This window comes from Chionomys nivalis, chromosome 7, assembly GCF_950005125.1.
Source record: "Chionomys nivalis chromosome 7, mChiNiv1.1, whole genome shotgun sequence".
In the NCBI taxonomy this organism is placed as follows: domain Eukaryota; kingdom Metazoa; phylum Chordata; class Mammalia; order Rodentia; family Cricetidae; genus Chionomys; species Chionomys nivalis.
In genome coordinates this window covers 50,427,171-50,444,511 of record NC_080092.1, presented here as the reverse complement: position 1 = coordinate 50,444,511, position 17,341 = coordinate 50,427,171, and the positions used below count along the sequence as shown (strand labels likewise).

The following is a 17,341-nucleotide window of genomic DNA, read 5'->3' as shown; positions in this document are numbered from 1 at the left end:
AGCTGTTTTCTTCTGTTTTATAACCCTCTTTAGGGCTGAGATTAAAGTGTGCACCACCCGGTTTCTATGACAAACTAGTGTGGCTACTGGGATTAAAGGTGTGTGCCACCACTGCCTGGTCTGTAAGGCTGACCAATGGGGCTGTTTTACTCTCTGGTCTTCAGGCAAGTTTTATTTATTAAAATACAAATGAAATGCCACTACATCTCAGTCCTTACTTTCTTCTTCTTTTTTTTAATGATTATATTTATATGCATGTGTGTGTGTCTGTGTGCATGTATGCTGTGTGGGGGTGCCCTTCGAGGCTAAGTAAGGGTGTCTGTGGGATCTCTTGTGGCCGGAGTTATAGGTGAGCCATGCATTGTTGGAAACTGATGCAGGTTCTTAGGAAGAGCTCTTAGGCACCAAGCCATCTCTAGCCCCTGTGGTCAGTTTCTTTCCCTTTGTAGCACTCCGTTGTTTCAGAGCCTCGCACAGTTCTTGAGAGGAGCTCTGCTGCTAATCCACACCTTCAACCTGAGTTCCCTTTTCTCTCCTCCCCCCCTTTTTAAGACAAGGCCTCAGCAGGTAGCCAGTGGACTGAAATTTTGGAGTGGCCAGGACAGCCCTTTTTGAGATGGTTTCTTTCAGCTGCCAGAATGAGGGGAAGGAATGCTTCAGGGAAATTTCTTGGGAAGATTTCCAGGCATCAGGCACAATTCAGAAGATACTTAGTTAGAAGCAGGCCTGAGGGGAGAGGCTGGGGAACAGGGTAGATTGAAGTCCCTTAGAAAGACATTAGGTTTTAGACACTGAGCAAAAGGTATTTAAAACATCTTTCAATACTAGCTTGCTGGCTCTTCTTCCCTGTGTCTGGCTTGGCGTGTGTGGATGTGTGCCCATGCCAATGCCATCAGCTGGGGACATCTCCTGACTAGCCCCTGCAGCTTCCACCAGCCTCCTTCCTAGGCCAGGGTGTGGTTCACTCCACCCCTTTCAGCTGTTTTTATCACACACTTGTAGCCCTGGGAACTCAGTTTCCCAATCCGAGAGCAAACTAAAGGTATGTGGTGGGAGCCACTCCGCAACCTGTCTTCCCTTTTCTCCAGACATTGATTCTGGGCCAATCACTGTGGGAACCTCCCAGTGGGACAGAGTCAGAGCCGAGCTGGGACCTAGAGGAGACACTGGGAATGCAGAATAGTGAGCAACAAATCACCCTGCAAATCTGAAGATCCCCTTCCCCACCTCCCTCCACACTCCCACCCCTGGCCTGACACAATGGCTGGGTGGGGCTGAGGAACTGGCTTCCTCTGTGGAGATGGAAATCTGGGCCTTCAGTTCCCGCCCCAAAGACACGGGGATATTTATTTGGAGACGACACTGGGCAGCATTTGGTGCTCCAAGGGGGCAGGAAGATAGGCTGAAAACAGAAACTACCCCAAACCATAAAGGTAAATTCCTGGATGGGGGTGGGAGGGCTCTGCAGGTGGGAGAGAGGAGAAGAGAGGTTCCCTTTGTGCCAAGTGTGGTTGGCTCACACCAAGGCAATAGGTTGGAGTTTGGGGAGACAGACAGTTGTGCAAGTGGTAGGAGCGATGGCCAGACATCCCTTCGCTGAGAGGAATAGGCACACGCACTGTCAGCCCAGCCTGCCAGGACCACCCCATTCTCACCTGAACCGCCACCACTTAGCAGGGAAGGTGAGGGTGTGCACACAAAGCAACTCTCTCTCCATACCTGGGCTCCAGCCTTTTCTAACCTCCAACACCTTGGATGCCGGATTCTTCACATCCTCTAGGCCCTGTGTGCGCATGTGGAGCCTGGTGTGGTTGGGGGTGGTGGTGTCCGGTTGGGAGGAGGATCGGATTCCTGTTTCCTGCCCCTACTCACTCAGCCCTAGGAGGTGACGGAGAGTGGAGGGAGCTGGAGGGTAAGTCTGGGCCCTGTGGAAGGTCTGAGTTGGGAGCGGGGAAGGAAGTAAACGTAGGTACCTGGGGTGGGGAAGAGTGAGTTCCCTGAAGGGGCAGAGGCTGTGGAGCAGGAGAGCACTGCCCAATGAGGGGCTTCATGGCAGCGTGTAGGGGCCACCGAGTGAGCTGCAACCTAAGGGGTTCCTGATGTCTGTCGTTTCTCAAGAACCTCAGCTGGGACCCGGAAGGCTATTTTGATCATGCAGGGAATTTAGGGTCTCTCTTGTGTCCCAGCTCTGGTCCTCATCCTCCTTGTCAAGGGGAAGAGAAGCCCAGGTCTCAGTCCCAGTCCCAGTCCCAGAGCTGTTGATTTGATGGTTTGGCTTGGGGTGGTGGCGGCCTCCCAGGCATCCGGGCCGGACCCAGCCTCCTATTGGAGCTTCTCTCTGTGACCAGACCCAGGTGTGGCAGGGATAAGAGGATGGGGAGCCGAAGAGACCAGGCTGGGGCCTCCGGTCTCCTGGGGTCAGAGGCTCCAGGAATCTTCATGGCAGGAAAAGGAGACTAAAAATAATCCGGAAAGGGAGAGTCCGGAGAGGGGAACTGGGAAATGGGAGGGGGAGGGGGAGCTAGAGCAGGGAAACAGTGATACATCGCTCAGCTCAGGCACTGGCTTGCACGTGTGCGTGCGTGCGTGCGTGTATGTATGCGTGTGTGTTCACACACACTCTCGCACGCACATGCTTTACTCAGATAGCATAGAACATGTGCACACTATACTCACACGACACATCAAGAGCCACCGCTGACCCCACTGCTACAGCACACCCAACTCTCGCTCATCTAGGACTACATAACAGTGCACAGTAACTCCCATAAATTCCTACACACGGTGACTGGACCAGCAAGCTGAGTTCCCAGCACTGCATCTTACTGACCTCAGTTACCCCTGCCTTCCCGTCCTCCCCAACAGTTTGTTCTTAGCCCCACTGTGTCCCCTAGCCTGACTGTGGCAGCAGAAGTCAAAGGATCGAGAAGCTGGCCAAGGCAGCACCCGGAGACTGAGGCAGGGGGAGCAGAAGTTTGATCTTAAAAAAGAAAAGCTGCCCAGGAGGGCCCGGGAGGGGGCAGGATGAGGGGTGAGAGGTGAAGACGGTGTGATGAGGAGGAAGGGAGGAAAGTGTACCACACATCAGTCTTCTCTCCCTTGATTCAAAAACATAGTTCCAGGCAGCCTCGGTCTACCCACGGGGAACGGGGGACACTGAGGAGCACTTTCTCCCTCCACTCTCCTCAGGGGATGACTTCCACAGGACACCTCCCTCCTTGGAAACACTCAGAAGACGATGTCAGCCCAGTCCCTTCCTGCAGCAACGCCCCCTACCTTGAAGCCCCCTCGGATCATCCGCCCCCGCCCCCCTTCTCGCCATCGGGCTCCACACTCCCCGGGGCCTCCCCAAAACGGCTCCTCTTCGAAAGCACTTCCTCAAATTCCCAATGATGCATCAACCTCAATGTGCACCTCCATCTTCTGGGAGCCCCCAACATCTTCCCTGAAGCCCCCTGCCCTCCTGCCCCCATCAGTTTCCAGAGCCAGTCTGGACTCTCAGACTTCCCCTGACTCGCCTTCCAGCACGCCCAGTCCCAGTCCAGTGTCCCGGCGCTCCGTCTCCCCAGAACCAGCTCCTTCATGCTCTCCAGTGCCCCCACCCAAGCCCTCTGGATCTCCCCGAACACCTCTGCCCTCGCTCCCTATGCCCCTCCAGGATGGCTCTGCCTCGGCCCCTGGCACGGTTCGCAGACTGGCCGGCAAGTTTGAATGGGGGGCTGAAGGCAAAGCCCAGTCCTCAGACTCTCTGGAGCGATGCTCCCAAGGGGGCACGGATGTGAATGGGGAGAGAGAGACTCCCCAAGCCATCCTTTCCGGGAATGGGTCCCAGGAGAATGGCACTCCAGGTAAGCATATGTTTGTTGAGTAGCCTCAACACAGCTGGATCATCTTTGTTTTCAGTTCTCAAAAACCGGGACTCTAAAGGGCTAGCATTTCTAATGTAGATTTTGTATTTGAGAAATCTATTTTCTGTGTTTCTCTGCGTTTGCAGACAGGGCAGATGAGATCTACAGATATCTGGGGTTAGTCCTTTATGTGGGGAAAGAGTCTGTGATGGGATGAGTCAGGTCCCAAGGACTTTCTCCTTAGACAATCCCTTCTGCTACAGATGCTGCCCTGGCCTGCCCTCCATGCTGCCCCTGTGTCTGCCATGTAGCAAAACCTGGCCTGGAGCTCCGATGGGTGCCTGTGGGGAGTTCTGATGACATCCTCAGGGCCCCCTGCCGGGCATCCCCACTGCGAGCCTCCCGCTCCCGCATCAACCCACCGGTCATCAGCCACCCTCCAGTCGTCCTCACATCTTACCGCTCCACTGCCGAGCGCAAACTCCTACCTCCCCTCAAGCCCCCCAAGCCGACTCGAGTCAGGCAGGATACCAGCCCCTCCGGGGAACTTCCACAGCCGGACCTGGAACTGCCTTCAGAAGATGGGATCCAGACAGGTACAAGGACATGGAAGGGTTAGAACGTGGAAGGTAGGGAGAGAGGACAGGGCCTGGAGTGGCCTCTGGGCTTTGAGGGCACAGTGTGGAGGATGAGGGACCGCTACAACCCTACCAAGCTTTCCCTTTTCTCCCAGCTGCTGCTCAGGAGCTGAGGGGGTCAGTCTTCGCTGGGGCTGGGGCTGGGGCTCAGTGTCTTGGGCTGGGGGACTGAAGGTTAGCTCTGGTCATTCTGAGTTCTCTTTCCAGGGGACAGGCCTGAAGAAGCACCTCAAAATGTTCCTCCTGCCGCCTTGGAGGGAAGGTATTCAACTTCCCCAACCATGTTCCTCCTCCTCTCCTCACCTCACGCTGCTTCTCATGCAAGTCCAGATGAATACTATCTTATGGGGGCGGGGGAAACAGGGCTCCAGATCTAATCTGATCTCTGTTCCTTACTAATTATGCAGCCTTAAATAAATTCTCTTTTTTTCTGTGCCCCAGAGTCTTTCTCTAAGAAGCAGAAATAAGCTTGGTTCTGTTCCATGCGGTTATTGAGGAATAATATTGTAAAAATTCTGGGCTCAAGCTAGGTTTAGTGGCACAGGCTATAATCCCAGCACTCAGCAGACTGAGACGGAAAATCAGGAGTTGAGGCCAGCCTAGGATACATACGACAGTTCATTTTCAAAACAACAACAAACCAAAAATAAAACAAAACCCAAAGCAACAAACAAACCAAAGGCAGAGTCAAGCTCTATTTCAATTTTCTTATCTTCTTGAGAGTTTGTATTAAAATTATTTTTTAAGTTTTTTGTTTGTTTGTTTGTTTTGTTTTGTTTTTTGAGATAGGGTTTCTCTGTGCAAAAGTCCTAGCCACCCTGGAACCAGCTCTTGTAGACCAGGCTGTCCCTGAACTCACAGAGATCTGCCTGCCTCTGCCTCCCAAATGCTGGGATTAAAGGCATGTGCTACCACTGCCTGGTTTAAGATTTATTTTTAATTGTGTGTGTGTGTGTGTGTGTGTGCAGGTACTTATAGAGACCCAAACAGTGGGATCTCCCCTTGTAGGCTGAGTTACAGGTAGTTGTGAGCCACCTGATGTAGATGCTGGGAATCAAACTCAGGTCCTCTGTATACCCATGATCTTAACCACTGAGTCACTTTTCAAACTCTCAATTAAAATGCTTGTTGGCAAAACCATTGGGCAAACATGGCCATCTCTTTTGCTTTGTAGTCTTGCTGATCATCTTAGATTGATTGTTTTCATATTAGAAGTAATAATCCAGGTATGCTGATTTGTTTAGAAAGTATTTACTACAGGCCAAGCAGTGGTGGCACACGCTTTTAATCCTACCTAGCACTTGGGAGCCAGAGGCAGGCGGATCTGTGCATTTGAGTTCTGTATCTCTCTCTTCTGCTATCCTGCAAATCACAGCCTCAGAATGGGTCTCACATGCCTTCTTTTCTTCCTCCACAGGGATGAGGAAGGGCTGGAGGGGTTGAAGGAGCAGCAGTGGGAGCTGCCTCTGCAGGACGGTAGGTCTCTCCTGTGCCAGGCAGGAGGAAAGGGTTCTGATCCCTGACCCTCCCTGATGTTCCCTGTCTACCTTCCAGAACCTTTATACCAGACCTACAGGGCAGCTGTGCTCTCAGAGGAGCTGTGGGGTGTGAGTGAGGACGGGAGCCCCTCTCCAGCTAATCCCGGAGAAGCTCCCACCTTCTCCAGGCTCCCCGGACCTCGAAACACTCTATGGCAGGAGCTCCCGGCTGTGCGAGCCAGTGGTCTCTTAGAGAGCCTAAGCCCCCAGGAAAGGCGCATGCAGGAGGTGGGTAGCGCAGGATGGGACTGATCTGAGTCGGGGCTGGCTGTGTGGTGGCTGGCTCTCTACTGTGGTCCTGCTCTCCTGTCTAGAGCCTGTTTGAGGTGGTGACCTCAGAGGCCTCCTACCTACGCTCCCTGAGGCTACTGACCGACACCTTCGTCCTGAGCCGGGCTCTCCGGGACACACTCACTCCTCGGGATCACCACACACTTTTCTCCAACGTGCAGCGCGTCCAGGGTGTCAGTGAGCGGTCAGTGGGCCTTGGACTGCTGAATGGGGCCTCCTTAGCTTTCTCCCCTCTCCCAGATCTTTCCTCCCAGACTTTCTGTCCCTCCATTCATTGGCTCCTCTATGCTTTCAGGTTTCTAGGGACATTACTGTCCCGTGTTCGCTCTTCCCCACACATCAGCGACCTGTGTGATGTGGTGCATGCCCACGCGGTTGGTCCTTTCTCAGTGTATGTGGATTATGTACGGAACCAACAGTATCAGGAGGAGACCTATAGCCGCCTTATGTGAGTACACTGGTTCCCCCCCCCCCCAGGGAATGTGTTCCAAGACCACTGTTGGATAGTACTAACCTTATACATCCATCTCTAAGAAAATGATTTATAAATTATGCCCAGTATGAGATTAACAATGGCTAATCATAAAATAGAAAAACTAGAGTAATATAATGTAATAAAATTGTCAGCATCACTACTCTTGCACTTGGTGGACATTAGTAAGTAAATTAAAGATTATGAGAACACAGCTCCATGATATATCACAGTTTGACAGATAGGACAGCTACTAAGTGATTGATAGGTGTGTAGTATATGGACATAAAAATACACTGGACAAAGGAATTATTAGTGTTCCAGATGAGATAGGGTGGGGCACCGTTGCTAGTCAGAAAGATATTCATTTCAATATGTATGAATTGTTTCTGGAATGTTCCATTTAATGGCGCTGGGTAATTGAAATTATGAAAACAAAACTACAGAGGTGGGGGACTTCAGAGCTATCTCAGAGCTGGGGGAACCGGGTGAGACCACAGCTATCATCTCAGAGCTGGGGGAACCGGCTGAGACCAGAGCTGGCTGGAGGGTTGAGGCCCCTACTTCAGGGAACTCCTAGGCATCTGGGCTTTCTTCACAGGGATACTAACGTGCGCTTCTCTGCGGAGCTACGAAGGCTGCAGAGCCTCCCCAAATGTGAGCGGCTCCCACTGCCGTCTTTCCTGCTACTGCCCTTCCAGCGAATCACCCGGCTCAGGATGCTGCTGCAGGTACTGTTCTGGCCTGGCGCCTGTTCTGTCCTACCAACTCTGCAATGGAAACTCTCTCCAAGGCCTCTGGTCTAGTTATCATTACTTCCTATCCCACCATCACCACCTCTGGGGAGCAGAAAGAACCGTCTAGACTTTCTTTGGCTCAGTCTCTAACTGAGATCTCCGAAGGGACAAGCAGTGGGTTTGGGGAGGAATGAAAACCTTAGATATTCCAGTGGTTTGGGACTTCAAAGGGCCATGGTAAATACATAGATTTATAGTGTGTCTATAAAATTCAATTTTTATGGTGACTGTACATCGGGGTTGAAAACTGTAGCTTAGTGGTAGATAGCTTGCCTAGAGTGTAATAGACTAGGCCTTGGATATACTCTCCAGTGCCACTAACTAAATAAAATTTAAATAAATGAAAAAGTTCCTTAGTGGAATAATACTGAGGGAAAAATGGGGGTTTTACGAAACATTTTTTATATCTATTTGTGTGTGTGTACACGGAAGTCAGAGGACAACGTACAGAAGTCAGTTTGCTTTTTTCATCACCTGGATCTGGGGATCAAATTCAGGTCTTTAGGTTTGACTGCAAAATGCCTTTCCCCGCTAAGTCATCGTGGGACACCTTGCAGGAGCCAGTTCTAGATTTCTCTATGTAGGTTCCACAAAAACTGTTACCCTCTGAACCAGAGAAACACCTTTCAACCCAAAGTATAGACTTCCCTTTGACTAATTCACCTAGTATGGGAATTTTGAAAAAGATTTATTTGAGCCGGGCAGTGGTGGCGCACGCCTTTAACCCCAGCACTCTACAGGCAGAGGCAGGTGGATCTCTGTGAGTTTGAGGCCAGCCTGGTCTACAGGGCGAGTTCCAGGACAGGCTCCAAAGCTACAGAGAAACCCTGTCTTGAAGAAAAAAAAAGATTTATATATTTTGATTTTATGTGTGTGTTTTGCCTGCATGTGTGTATGTGTGCCTGGTTCCAGTGGAGGTTAGAAACGTGAACTGGATCCTCTGGAGCTGGAGTTACAGACAGTTGTGAGCTACTCTGTAGGTGCTGGGAACTGAACTCGGGTCCTCTGAAAGAGTATTGAGTACTCTTAACCGTTGAGCCATCTCTCTAGCTCCCCCCTCCAGTTTCGGAATTTTCTCTTTCTTTTTCTTTTTTAGACAAAAATCTGGCTATGTAGTTATGGCTGGCAGGCTATGTTGCTGCTATGTATTCCAGGCTGGCCTGACTCCAAGAGCTCTTTACCAGCACCGCTAGAGTGCTGGAATTAAAAGTGTGCACCCCATGCCTGGCAGTACTGGAATCTTTTTTTCCCCTCAGATTTATTTATTTGTTTGTTTGTTTATTTATTTATTTTACGTCTGAGTGCTCTATCTGCATGAAGATAGGCAGAAGAGGGTATCAGATGTAACTTGAGGTTTCTTTTGTGTCCACCAGTTCCCAAATAACCACTCTGATGCTTAATATTAATTAAAAATGTTTGGCTTATTAGCTCAGGCTTATTATCAACTAGTCCTTACAACTTAAATTAATCCATTTGTATTATTCCATGTTTTACCACAAAGCTCGTGGTTTCTACCTCATATCTTGCTTTTCCACAGCAGCTGGCATCTCCCAGACTCGCCTTCTTTTTTCCTCCCTCCAGCTTTGATTTCCTGCCTAGCTCTATTCTGCCCTGCCAGAAGTCAAAGCAGCTTCTTTATTAATAATGGTAATAAAACATTCACAGCATGCAGAGGGGCATCCCACATCAATCAGATCCCATTATAGATGGTTGTGAGCCACCATGTGGGTGCTGGGAATTGAACTCAGGACCTCTGGAAGAACAGCCGATGCTCTTAACTGCTGAGCCATCTCTCCAGCCCCAGTACTGAAATCTTACTACAAAGAGTGTTCAACTAGATGCTGTTGTTGCTATTGTCTTCTTTTTCTCTTTCTTTGTTATGAGAGTTGGTTTTTCTTTTTGTTGCTGTTTTTTTTTGTTGTTGTTTGCTTATTTTTGTTTTTGTTGTTATTTATTTGTTTTAAAACTTACTACTCGGTCCAGGCCAGCCTCAAACTTGCAGTCTTCTGCCTCAGCTTCTAGAGTGTTGGGGTAACAGGTGTGTACAGTGTGTGAGAGCAGAAGCCATTATTTATTTAGTTAGCTTTTTTTGAGACAGGGTTTCTCTGTTGCTTTGGACACTGTCCTGGAACTTACTCTGTAGACCAGGGTGACCTTGAACTCAGAGATCCGCCTGCCTCTGCCTTCTGAGGGTTGGGACTAAAGGCGTGCGCCACTACTGCCCGGCCCAGGAACCGTTATTTACATGACTTTATAAGGAGGAAACTGGGTGCAGTTTCAGTAACTTGGCCTAGGCCATGCAAAAATAATGGATGGGGCCAGAAGTGGTGGTGCATGCCTGTAATCCCAGCTTTGCGAGGGTTGACAGAAGGATTTAGAGTTCAAGGCTAGCCAGGGCTGCTTAGCAAAAAGCAGAAATCCAGACATTTATAACTGCCCTGCTATTTTGTTAGGCTAGTAATTATTTTTTTTTAAAAAAAAAAGAACCCCCCACCAAGCATTTATGGTGTGCCAAGGACTGTGCTAAGTCCTCTTTAAATATCACCTCGAATCCTCACAATATTATTAATGTGGTAAATAGATATCAGCTGCATCTTATAAGTGGGGAAACTGAGGCTCTGAGCAGCAAGTAATAGGACTTTGCTCAGGCTCTGGCGGCTGGTAAGCGGTAGGTCTCATGGCCTTGCTGAGGGGTATCTTGGGAGCCCTGTGAATCCTGAACGGAACATTTGGCAAAGCTGGGCCGAGTCCACAGTGCCTCAGAATTTCAGGGCAACGGAAGATCTCAGTCACCCTTCCCTCTTTCTTTCCAGAACATCCTGGGCCAGACAGAGGAGGGGTCCAGTCGCCAGGAGAACGCCCAGAAGGCCCTGGGTGCTGTGAGCAAGGTGGGCAGGATGGAAGCCGAGGAGGGAAGGTGCCAAGTGGTAGAGGGGAAGTGGAAGGGAGCAGGTGGCTGCTGGCTGGGATGGGTGACTCAGTTCTCCTCACCAGATCATTGAGCGCTGCAGCGCTGAGGTGGGGCGCATGAAGCAGACAGAAGAACTGATCCGCCTCACCCAAAGGTTGCGTTTCCACAAGGTCAAGGTTAGTCCTGCCCAGACTCTCCGCCTTGCCTTTCCTCACCGTGCTGCGAGGCTAAACCCTTCTTTTACTCCCCTCAGGCTCTACCCCTGGTCTCCTGGTCACGGCGCCTGGAATTACAGGGGGAACTGACAGAGTTGGGATGTCGGAGGGGGGGTGTGCTCTTCACCTCCCGCCCCCGCTTCACTCCCCTCTGCCTGCTGCTCTTCAGCGATTTGCTGCTTATCACTCAGCCCAAGAGGTGGGTCCTGCGTGGGAGGGGAGCAAGCCCAAGCTAGAGAGGAGAAGAGGCATCTAGCGGGACGCACCTGCTCTCCTCTGAACGCCCTCTTCCCTGGGTAGTGGGCAGCGGTTGCAGGTTCTGGACTATGCCCATCGCTCCCTGGTGCAGGCCCAGCAGGTTCCTGACCCATCTGGACCCCCTACATTTCGCCTCTCTCTTCTAAGCAACCACCAGGGTCGCCCCACCCACAGGCTACTCCAAGCCGCCTCACTGTGAGTCATGGCTCTAGAAAACACTCTTGGGGGTTGGGAGATGTGGCTCTGTGGTAGAGAGCTTGCCCAGTATGCATGAGACCCTGGATTCAGCCCCGGCACTGCAGGAGAGAACAAACCAACATGATGGCATACCTCTATAATCTGAGCACCGGAGGGACTGAAGTCGGTAGGGGGACCATAAGTTTGAGGCCGGCCTGAGCAGCCTTGTCAAAACCTGCAAACAAGCAAGCCACCCCAGGACTGTCACCTGACCTCCCGATACTCTATTGCTCCTCTCTGTCCTCCATGGACAGTGTCCTTGGGTCAACTGTGAACCTCCTATGTTCACCACTAGGTCAGACATGCAGCGCTGGCTGGGGGCCTTTCCCACCCCAGGTCCCCTTCCCTGTTCCCCAGACACCATCTATGAAGACTGTGGTAAGTATCTCCCAGGAGAAGGAAAAATGTGAGTCCTAAGGGGGATATGGGATAAGAACTAAAAAGAAAGGGGATCCCACTGTAGTGTTACCCATCCTCCACCAGAGTGTTCCCAGGAGCTGAACTCAGAGTCATCCATACCTTCCAAGACAGAGGGGCAAAGCCTGGATTCCAAGGCCCCCCGCAAGCATCCCCACAAGAATCCTGAAGGTGAGAGAGCCTTTCATGTACTCACTCAGCAAATATTCACTGAGCACCATGAGCCAAACGTAGTGTTTTAAGCTCTGCTGATATAAGCATTTCTCCCCTGGCAGTGCTGGGATCGAGTCCAGGGCCTTACACGTGATAGGCGAGTGCTGTACTGAGCTACACCCCACAACCCTGGAGTATACTCTTTTGGGTGGTTTCAAGACGGGGTTTCTCTGTAGCTTTGGAACCTATTCTGCTGTTCTGGAATTAACTCTGTAGACCAAGCTAACCTTGAACTCACAGAGATCCGCCTGCCTCTGCCTCCCAAATGCTGGGATTAAAGGCCCATGCCACCGCCGCCCGGCTGGAGTATACTTTCTAACAGAGGGAGCAGACAATAAAGGCTAAGTGAGCCGGGCATGGTGGCGCTGATGTTGGTTTCTGATCCTGTCACTTGAGAGGCACAGGCTATTAATCTCTGTGAGTTCAAGGTCAGTCTGTTCTACACAGCGAGTTTCAGGACAGCCAGGGCCACACAGTGAGACTCTTTTGCTCTCTTTTTTCCCCTCAAGGTAGATTTCTTTATGTAGCCTTGGATGTCCTGGAACTCTCTGTAGACCAGGCTGGCCTCGAACTCACAGAGATCCGCATGCCTCTGCCTCCCAAGTGGTAGGATTAAAGGTGTGTGCCACCACTGCCTGGATGAGACTCTTCCTTAAAAAAAAAAAAAAAAAGGCCGGGCGGTGGTGGTGCACGCCTTTAATCCCAGCACTTGGGAGGCAGAGGCAGGTGGATCTCTGTGAGTTCGAGACCAGCCTGGTCTACAAGAGCTAGTTCCAGGACAGGCTCCAAAACCACAGAGAAACCCTGTCTCGAAAAACCAAAAAAAAAAAAAAAAAAAAAAAAAAAAGGAAAAAAAAAAGAATTTCAGTACTAGGAACTCATTTTTACAGCCCGTATGTGTAGTCCCAGTACTGGAGAGGTTGAGGCAGGAGGATTTCTGTTTGATTGAGTTTTATAGTGAATTCTGAACCAGCTACAACTAGATACCAAGACACTGTCTCAAACAAAACAAGTCTAAATGGGATAAGTATAAATAATATGTTATGTCTGGAAAAAGCATGGAGTAAGGCAGGAGGGAGTTCTGGGGTTTGGTAGGATCTCAAATAGTCAGGTGAGACAGATCTCACTAGGAGGCAATGTGTGAGCCTGACGGGGTGCTCAATCTAGGTGTTCAGTGCCTGGAGGAAGAGTAGACCAGCTGGAGGGCACAAGCTGAGCGAAGGCCCAGGACCTGGTGTGCAGTAAAGGAGCTGCAGGGAGGCCAGTGTGCCTAGACTGATCCAGAAAAGGAGCTGCAGGGAGGCCAGTGTGTCTAGACCGATCCAGAAAAGGAGCTGCAGGGAGGCCAGTGCGCCTAGGCTGATCCAGAAGAGGAGCTGCAGGGAGACCAGTGTGCTGTGGCTGATTCAGAAGAGGAGTTGCAGGGGGGCCAGTGTGCCGTGGCTGATCCAGAAGAGGAACTGGGAACAAATGAAGTCACAGGGAATAACAGATAAGATCCTGCAGCCCTTTGCAAGAATTCTTTTTTAGATTTATTTTTATTATTTGTTTTTTAGATTTATCTTCTTATTATTTTACGTGTATGAGTGTTTTGCCTGCATGCGTGTCTGTGCACATGTGTATGCCTGGTGCCTGCCGAGGTCAGAAGAGTCCCTGGAGACTGGAGTTAAAGATGGTTGTGGGTTTCCATGTGGGTGCTGGGAATCGAACCTGGGTCCTCTGGAAGAACACCAATTTCTCTTAACTTCTGAGCCAGTTCTCAAGCCCAGAAGTTCTTCTGATTGAGGTAACAAGAGCAGTCATGGCAGGACCTGACCTAGAACTGCCACAGCCCCTTCCAGATGCTTCTGGGAGAGGTGGTATACCTGAGTTTGAATGCTTGACTCTGCTTCTCTACTACTTCCCAACCCACCATGACCTGACACCCCAGAGGGCCTGCTTCTCCAGCCACTAGACCTCGGCCCCTGCTCCCCACAAGCCTAGTTTTCTTTCCCCAGGTTGGCTTAAAGGGCTTCCTGGAGCCTTCCCTGCCCAGTTGGTGTGTGAAGTCACTGGAGAACACGAAAGGAGGAAGCATCTTCGCCAGCATCAGAAGCTTCTTGAGGCTGTGGGACCCTCTCCAGGCACTTCTGACACACCTCAGCCCTAAGGCAGGCCAGGGAGAGGGCACAGATTGGGACACTGGCAGCAGCATGGAGAAGACGAAGTCTGCCCGTCTGTCCGTATCCCTCCACCGTCTGTTTGCTGTCAGTGGAAACACTACCTCTAGCGGCACTAACAGAGCTAGAGCTTCAGGACCGAGCAGCTAATGAAACAGGCCATCTGAGCCCACAGCAGGGAAGAATGAGGATGGCTTGATGTGCTGCCAGTGGAGACAGCACAGTGTCCAAGGTTGAGACCCTGGCTATCGACTGTCACCAAGGAAGAAGCTGGGCAATGCATTGAGAAATGGCGTTACAGGAGTGGTCCTGAAGACAACAGGGATGGGTAGGAGCCCATTCAGCCAAAGAAGATGGTGGTTTGGACCCAAGAGACCAGTAGTTATTCTACTTGGTTCTACAGAAGCCACTGATCTTATCCTTTGAGTACAGAAAGCATTAAATTAATCTAATCCTTCTGTTTCTGGACTACTTCCTATACCCTTTCAAACCACTTCCTTTGTTCCAGATGAATCCAGAGTGTGTCTCAGAGGACATGTGTACACATGCGTCCATGTGTATATGTATCTAGGAAGGCAGTTCTGCTGAATGCAGTGTTTGTGTGTGTGAAAGAGAAAGGGAGAGAGAGAGAGAACCACTCATGTCAGTGACTGGAAACTTCATTTCTTTTTTTTCTTTTTTTTTCCTTGTTATTTTTCTCCCAAGAAGACATTTGGCCTAAGTTCTAAAGAGAGTGCTGAGTATAGCTTGGCCAGACGCTAGGGCCGTGGATGAGAGCCATGGATTCTGGGTCTCTTGGGTCCCCCTGAGTTCCATGACAGTTGAAGCAGTCAATGGTCTGGCACGTCGCTGAGAACTAAGTAGCTGGGATGAAAGAACCTCTGCAGTCTGGGTATTTTCCTATCCCAAACACTGACCTCCATATTCCGTGCCTCTCTGCATATCTCCCAACTTGAATTGTCATCACGTCAGCCAGCCTCAGCAGCAGGCTGCAGAATGAGTCACAGGCCAGCCAGTGTCCGTCCTGGGGAATCTTCATCTAACCTGATCCTCTCAGAGGGCCAGTTCGGTGGAGGGAGTGGAGAGCTGGTGGCATTTCCTAGCCTCAACCAGTTTCTGCTGCTGAGAACCTGTCCTCATGCTGGAGTGGTGAGGGCTACCACAGTAGGACAGACAATTGCTAGGGTTGGAGCTCAAGCCTGGGCGAAGGCTCCCTCTTCACAACTGTGCAATGTTTTTCCTTCATGTATGACAACCTTCCCAGACAGAACCTGCCTCGGTGACTGTGGGAGGTAGAATGACTCTGGGGACTTGAAGGCAGAAGGGCACTTGGCATGTCCACAACTTTCATCCAGAAAAGTGTCAACCACACGGGAAACCCTCAATAAATGTTGGTGTCATTACCCCGAAGCTCTTCAAGGCTTGAGCAGGCAATGGTTTACGAACAATGGCTTTATATGGGGATAGGGCTGGATGCGGCGGTGCCAAGAACAGGTGCATCCGTTCCACTGGAACTAGGGTTAGAGACCCAGAGCAAGGCCTGCCTGGAGTGTGTCTGCCTCTGCACAGCTTCCTAAGATCTGTGCCTGTGGTGGACTAGAGCAGCTGCAGCTGGGGCTGCTGCAGGCTGGAAAAGAAGGGCAAGGCAGGCTCAGCACAACTGGAGCTGTGTAGAGGGTACAGTAAGAGATCAGAGCACAGTGTCACCAATAAGGGCCTTTCACCGACTAGCCACGTGTCTCTGTGTTTGATTCCATTCTGCGCCTGCTTATTGACCGCCTCCTGGTTTGAGTCTGGTCATAAACTCCACAGACCACCTTAGCTGTTCTTACCTGCTTCTAGGCTACCAGGAAAGCAGACGAGGTAATCCAGAACAGTCCTGTGATGACTGGCCTGCCTCACTTGGCTTTGCATGGTGTGACCAGAGCACCCAAACAAACACAGCTTGTAAGGTTAGCTTTATTTTAACTCAGGGTTTCAGAGTTTCCTAGATATGCTCACGAGCCCTGGTGCTCCAGGGCTGTGGCAGAGCAGAGGGAACCTGCTCACCATGGTGGATAGGAACCAAAGGAGGAATGATTGAGGTTCCAATATCCCCTTCAAAGGCATGCTCTCATGCCCTAACTCCCATTAGACCCCAGTGCTAAAGGTTCCTCCCACCACCTACCTCAACTACGCCTTCAATATATGCCTTTCAGGGGACATTTAAGATCAAAACCAATGGGAGATGGTGGCACAGGTATGAACTCCCTGCATTTAGAAGGCTAAGCAGTGTAGTCTTTGATTCAATGTCATCCTGAGCTCCTAGCAAGATTCAAATAAACCAAACAAATAAGATCTGAACCAGAATTCAGCTCAAAATAGCCACGGTCAAGCCAAGCGGAGTCGAGCAGATAACCTAGTCTGAGTTCTCACGTGAAGAATCTACTTCCAAGCCCACCGACTTGTTGGCGGCATTTAGTTCCCCCTCTAACCGAGTAGCGGCCATGCTGCCCGTCACTTTGGCCGTTCATTAGAACCTAATCACTAAGTGAGGTGCGGTGGTACCGATCCGAACCCCAGCACTGTGAGGTGGAGGCAAGAAGATCCAGAGTCCAAGGCTGAATTAACAGAAAGACTGAGGCCAGCCAGACTGCTTGTGTCTCACACACACAGGCACACGCACACACACTTCAATCACTAAGTGCGTATTCAAAAGGCAATACCTCTTATATAAACACATGAATAGCAAAAGCAGGGGATCACTGAAGTCCACTTACTGTAGTCACTAAAGGTGAGCCGAAAGCTTCCTTAACTCATCTTCCTTCAGTTAGAGCTCAAAAACTGGATTGTGTTTCTTTTTGTTTGTTTTGTTTTTCTTTTTAGGCAGGATCTCACTATGTCACTTGGCTGGTCTGATACACTCTATACAGACCAGGGTGGCTGGCTTCAAATTCACAGAGATCCTCCTGTCTCTGCCTCCTGGGTGCTGGGGTTAAAGGTACATAACAACTCTACCTAGCTTTTGGGTTTTTGTTTTTGTTTTTTTGCTCATTGTTGTTGTTTGTTTTTTTTGGGTTTTGCTTGTTTGTTTTTAAGATAGTGTCTCCCTCTGTGTATGACCTCTAACTCACAGCACTCCTCCTGCCTCAGGTTCCCAAGTCCTGTGATTACAGACGTGACCTACCAAACCTGGCCTGATTTTTTTTTTAATTTTTATGGTTTATTTAACTTTATTTTATGTGCATTGGTGTGAAGGTGTCAGATCCCCTGGAACTGGATTTTCAGACAGTTGTGAGCTGCCATGTGGGTGCTGGGAATTGAACCCGGGTCCTTGAGAAGAGCAGTCAGTGCTCTTAACCGCTGAG

The 17,341-nt window shown here is 50.3% G+C and overlaps 1 protein-coding gene across 2 annotated transcripts; it reads left to right on the top strand.

The window, feature by feature from the left end:
* Positions 1-1,360: 1,360 nt before the first annotated feature.
* On the top strand, positions 1,361-15,525 carry Arhgef15 (Rho guanine nucleotide exchange factor 15). Of its 2 annotated transcripts, XM_057776682.1 has the most exons (17): positions 1,361-1,433; positions 1,781-1,912; positions 3,190-3,848; positions 4,112-4,444; positions 4,694-4,748; positions 5,904-5,962; positions 6,041-6,252; positions 6,339-6,499; positions 6,611-6,763; positions 7,389-7,518; positions 10,398-10,472; positions 10,579-10,671; positions 10,749-10,909; positions 11,011-11,163; positions 11,501-11,583; positions 11,689-11,793; positions 13,833-15,525. In XM_057776682.1, exons 3-17 carry the CDS (start codon positions 3,239-3,241, stop codon positions 13,982-13,984), a joined length of 2,535 nt encoding a protein of 844 aa, XP_057632665.1. In that variant the 5' UTR covers positions 1,361-1,433; positions 1,781-1,912; positions 3,190-3,238; the 3' UTR covers positions 13,985-15,525. The 2 variants fall into 2 exon arrangements, with proteins under 2 accessions (XP_057632665.1, XP_057632666.1); XM_057776683.1 differs by lacking the exon at positions 1,781-1,912.
* Positions 15,526-17,341: the final 1,816 nt, after the last annotated feature.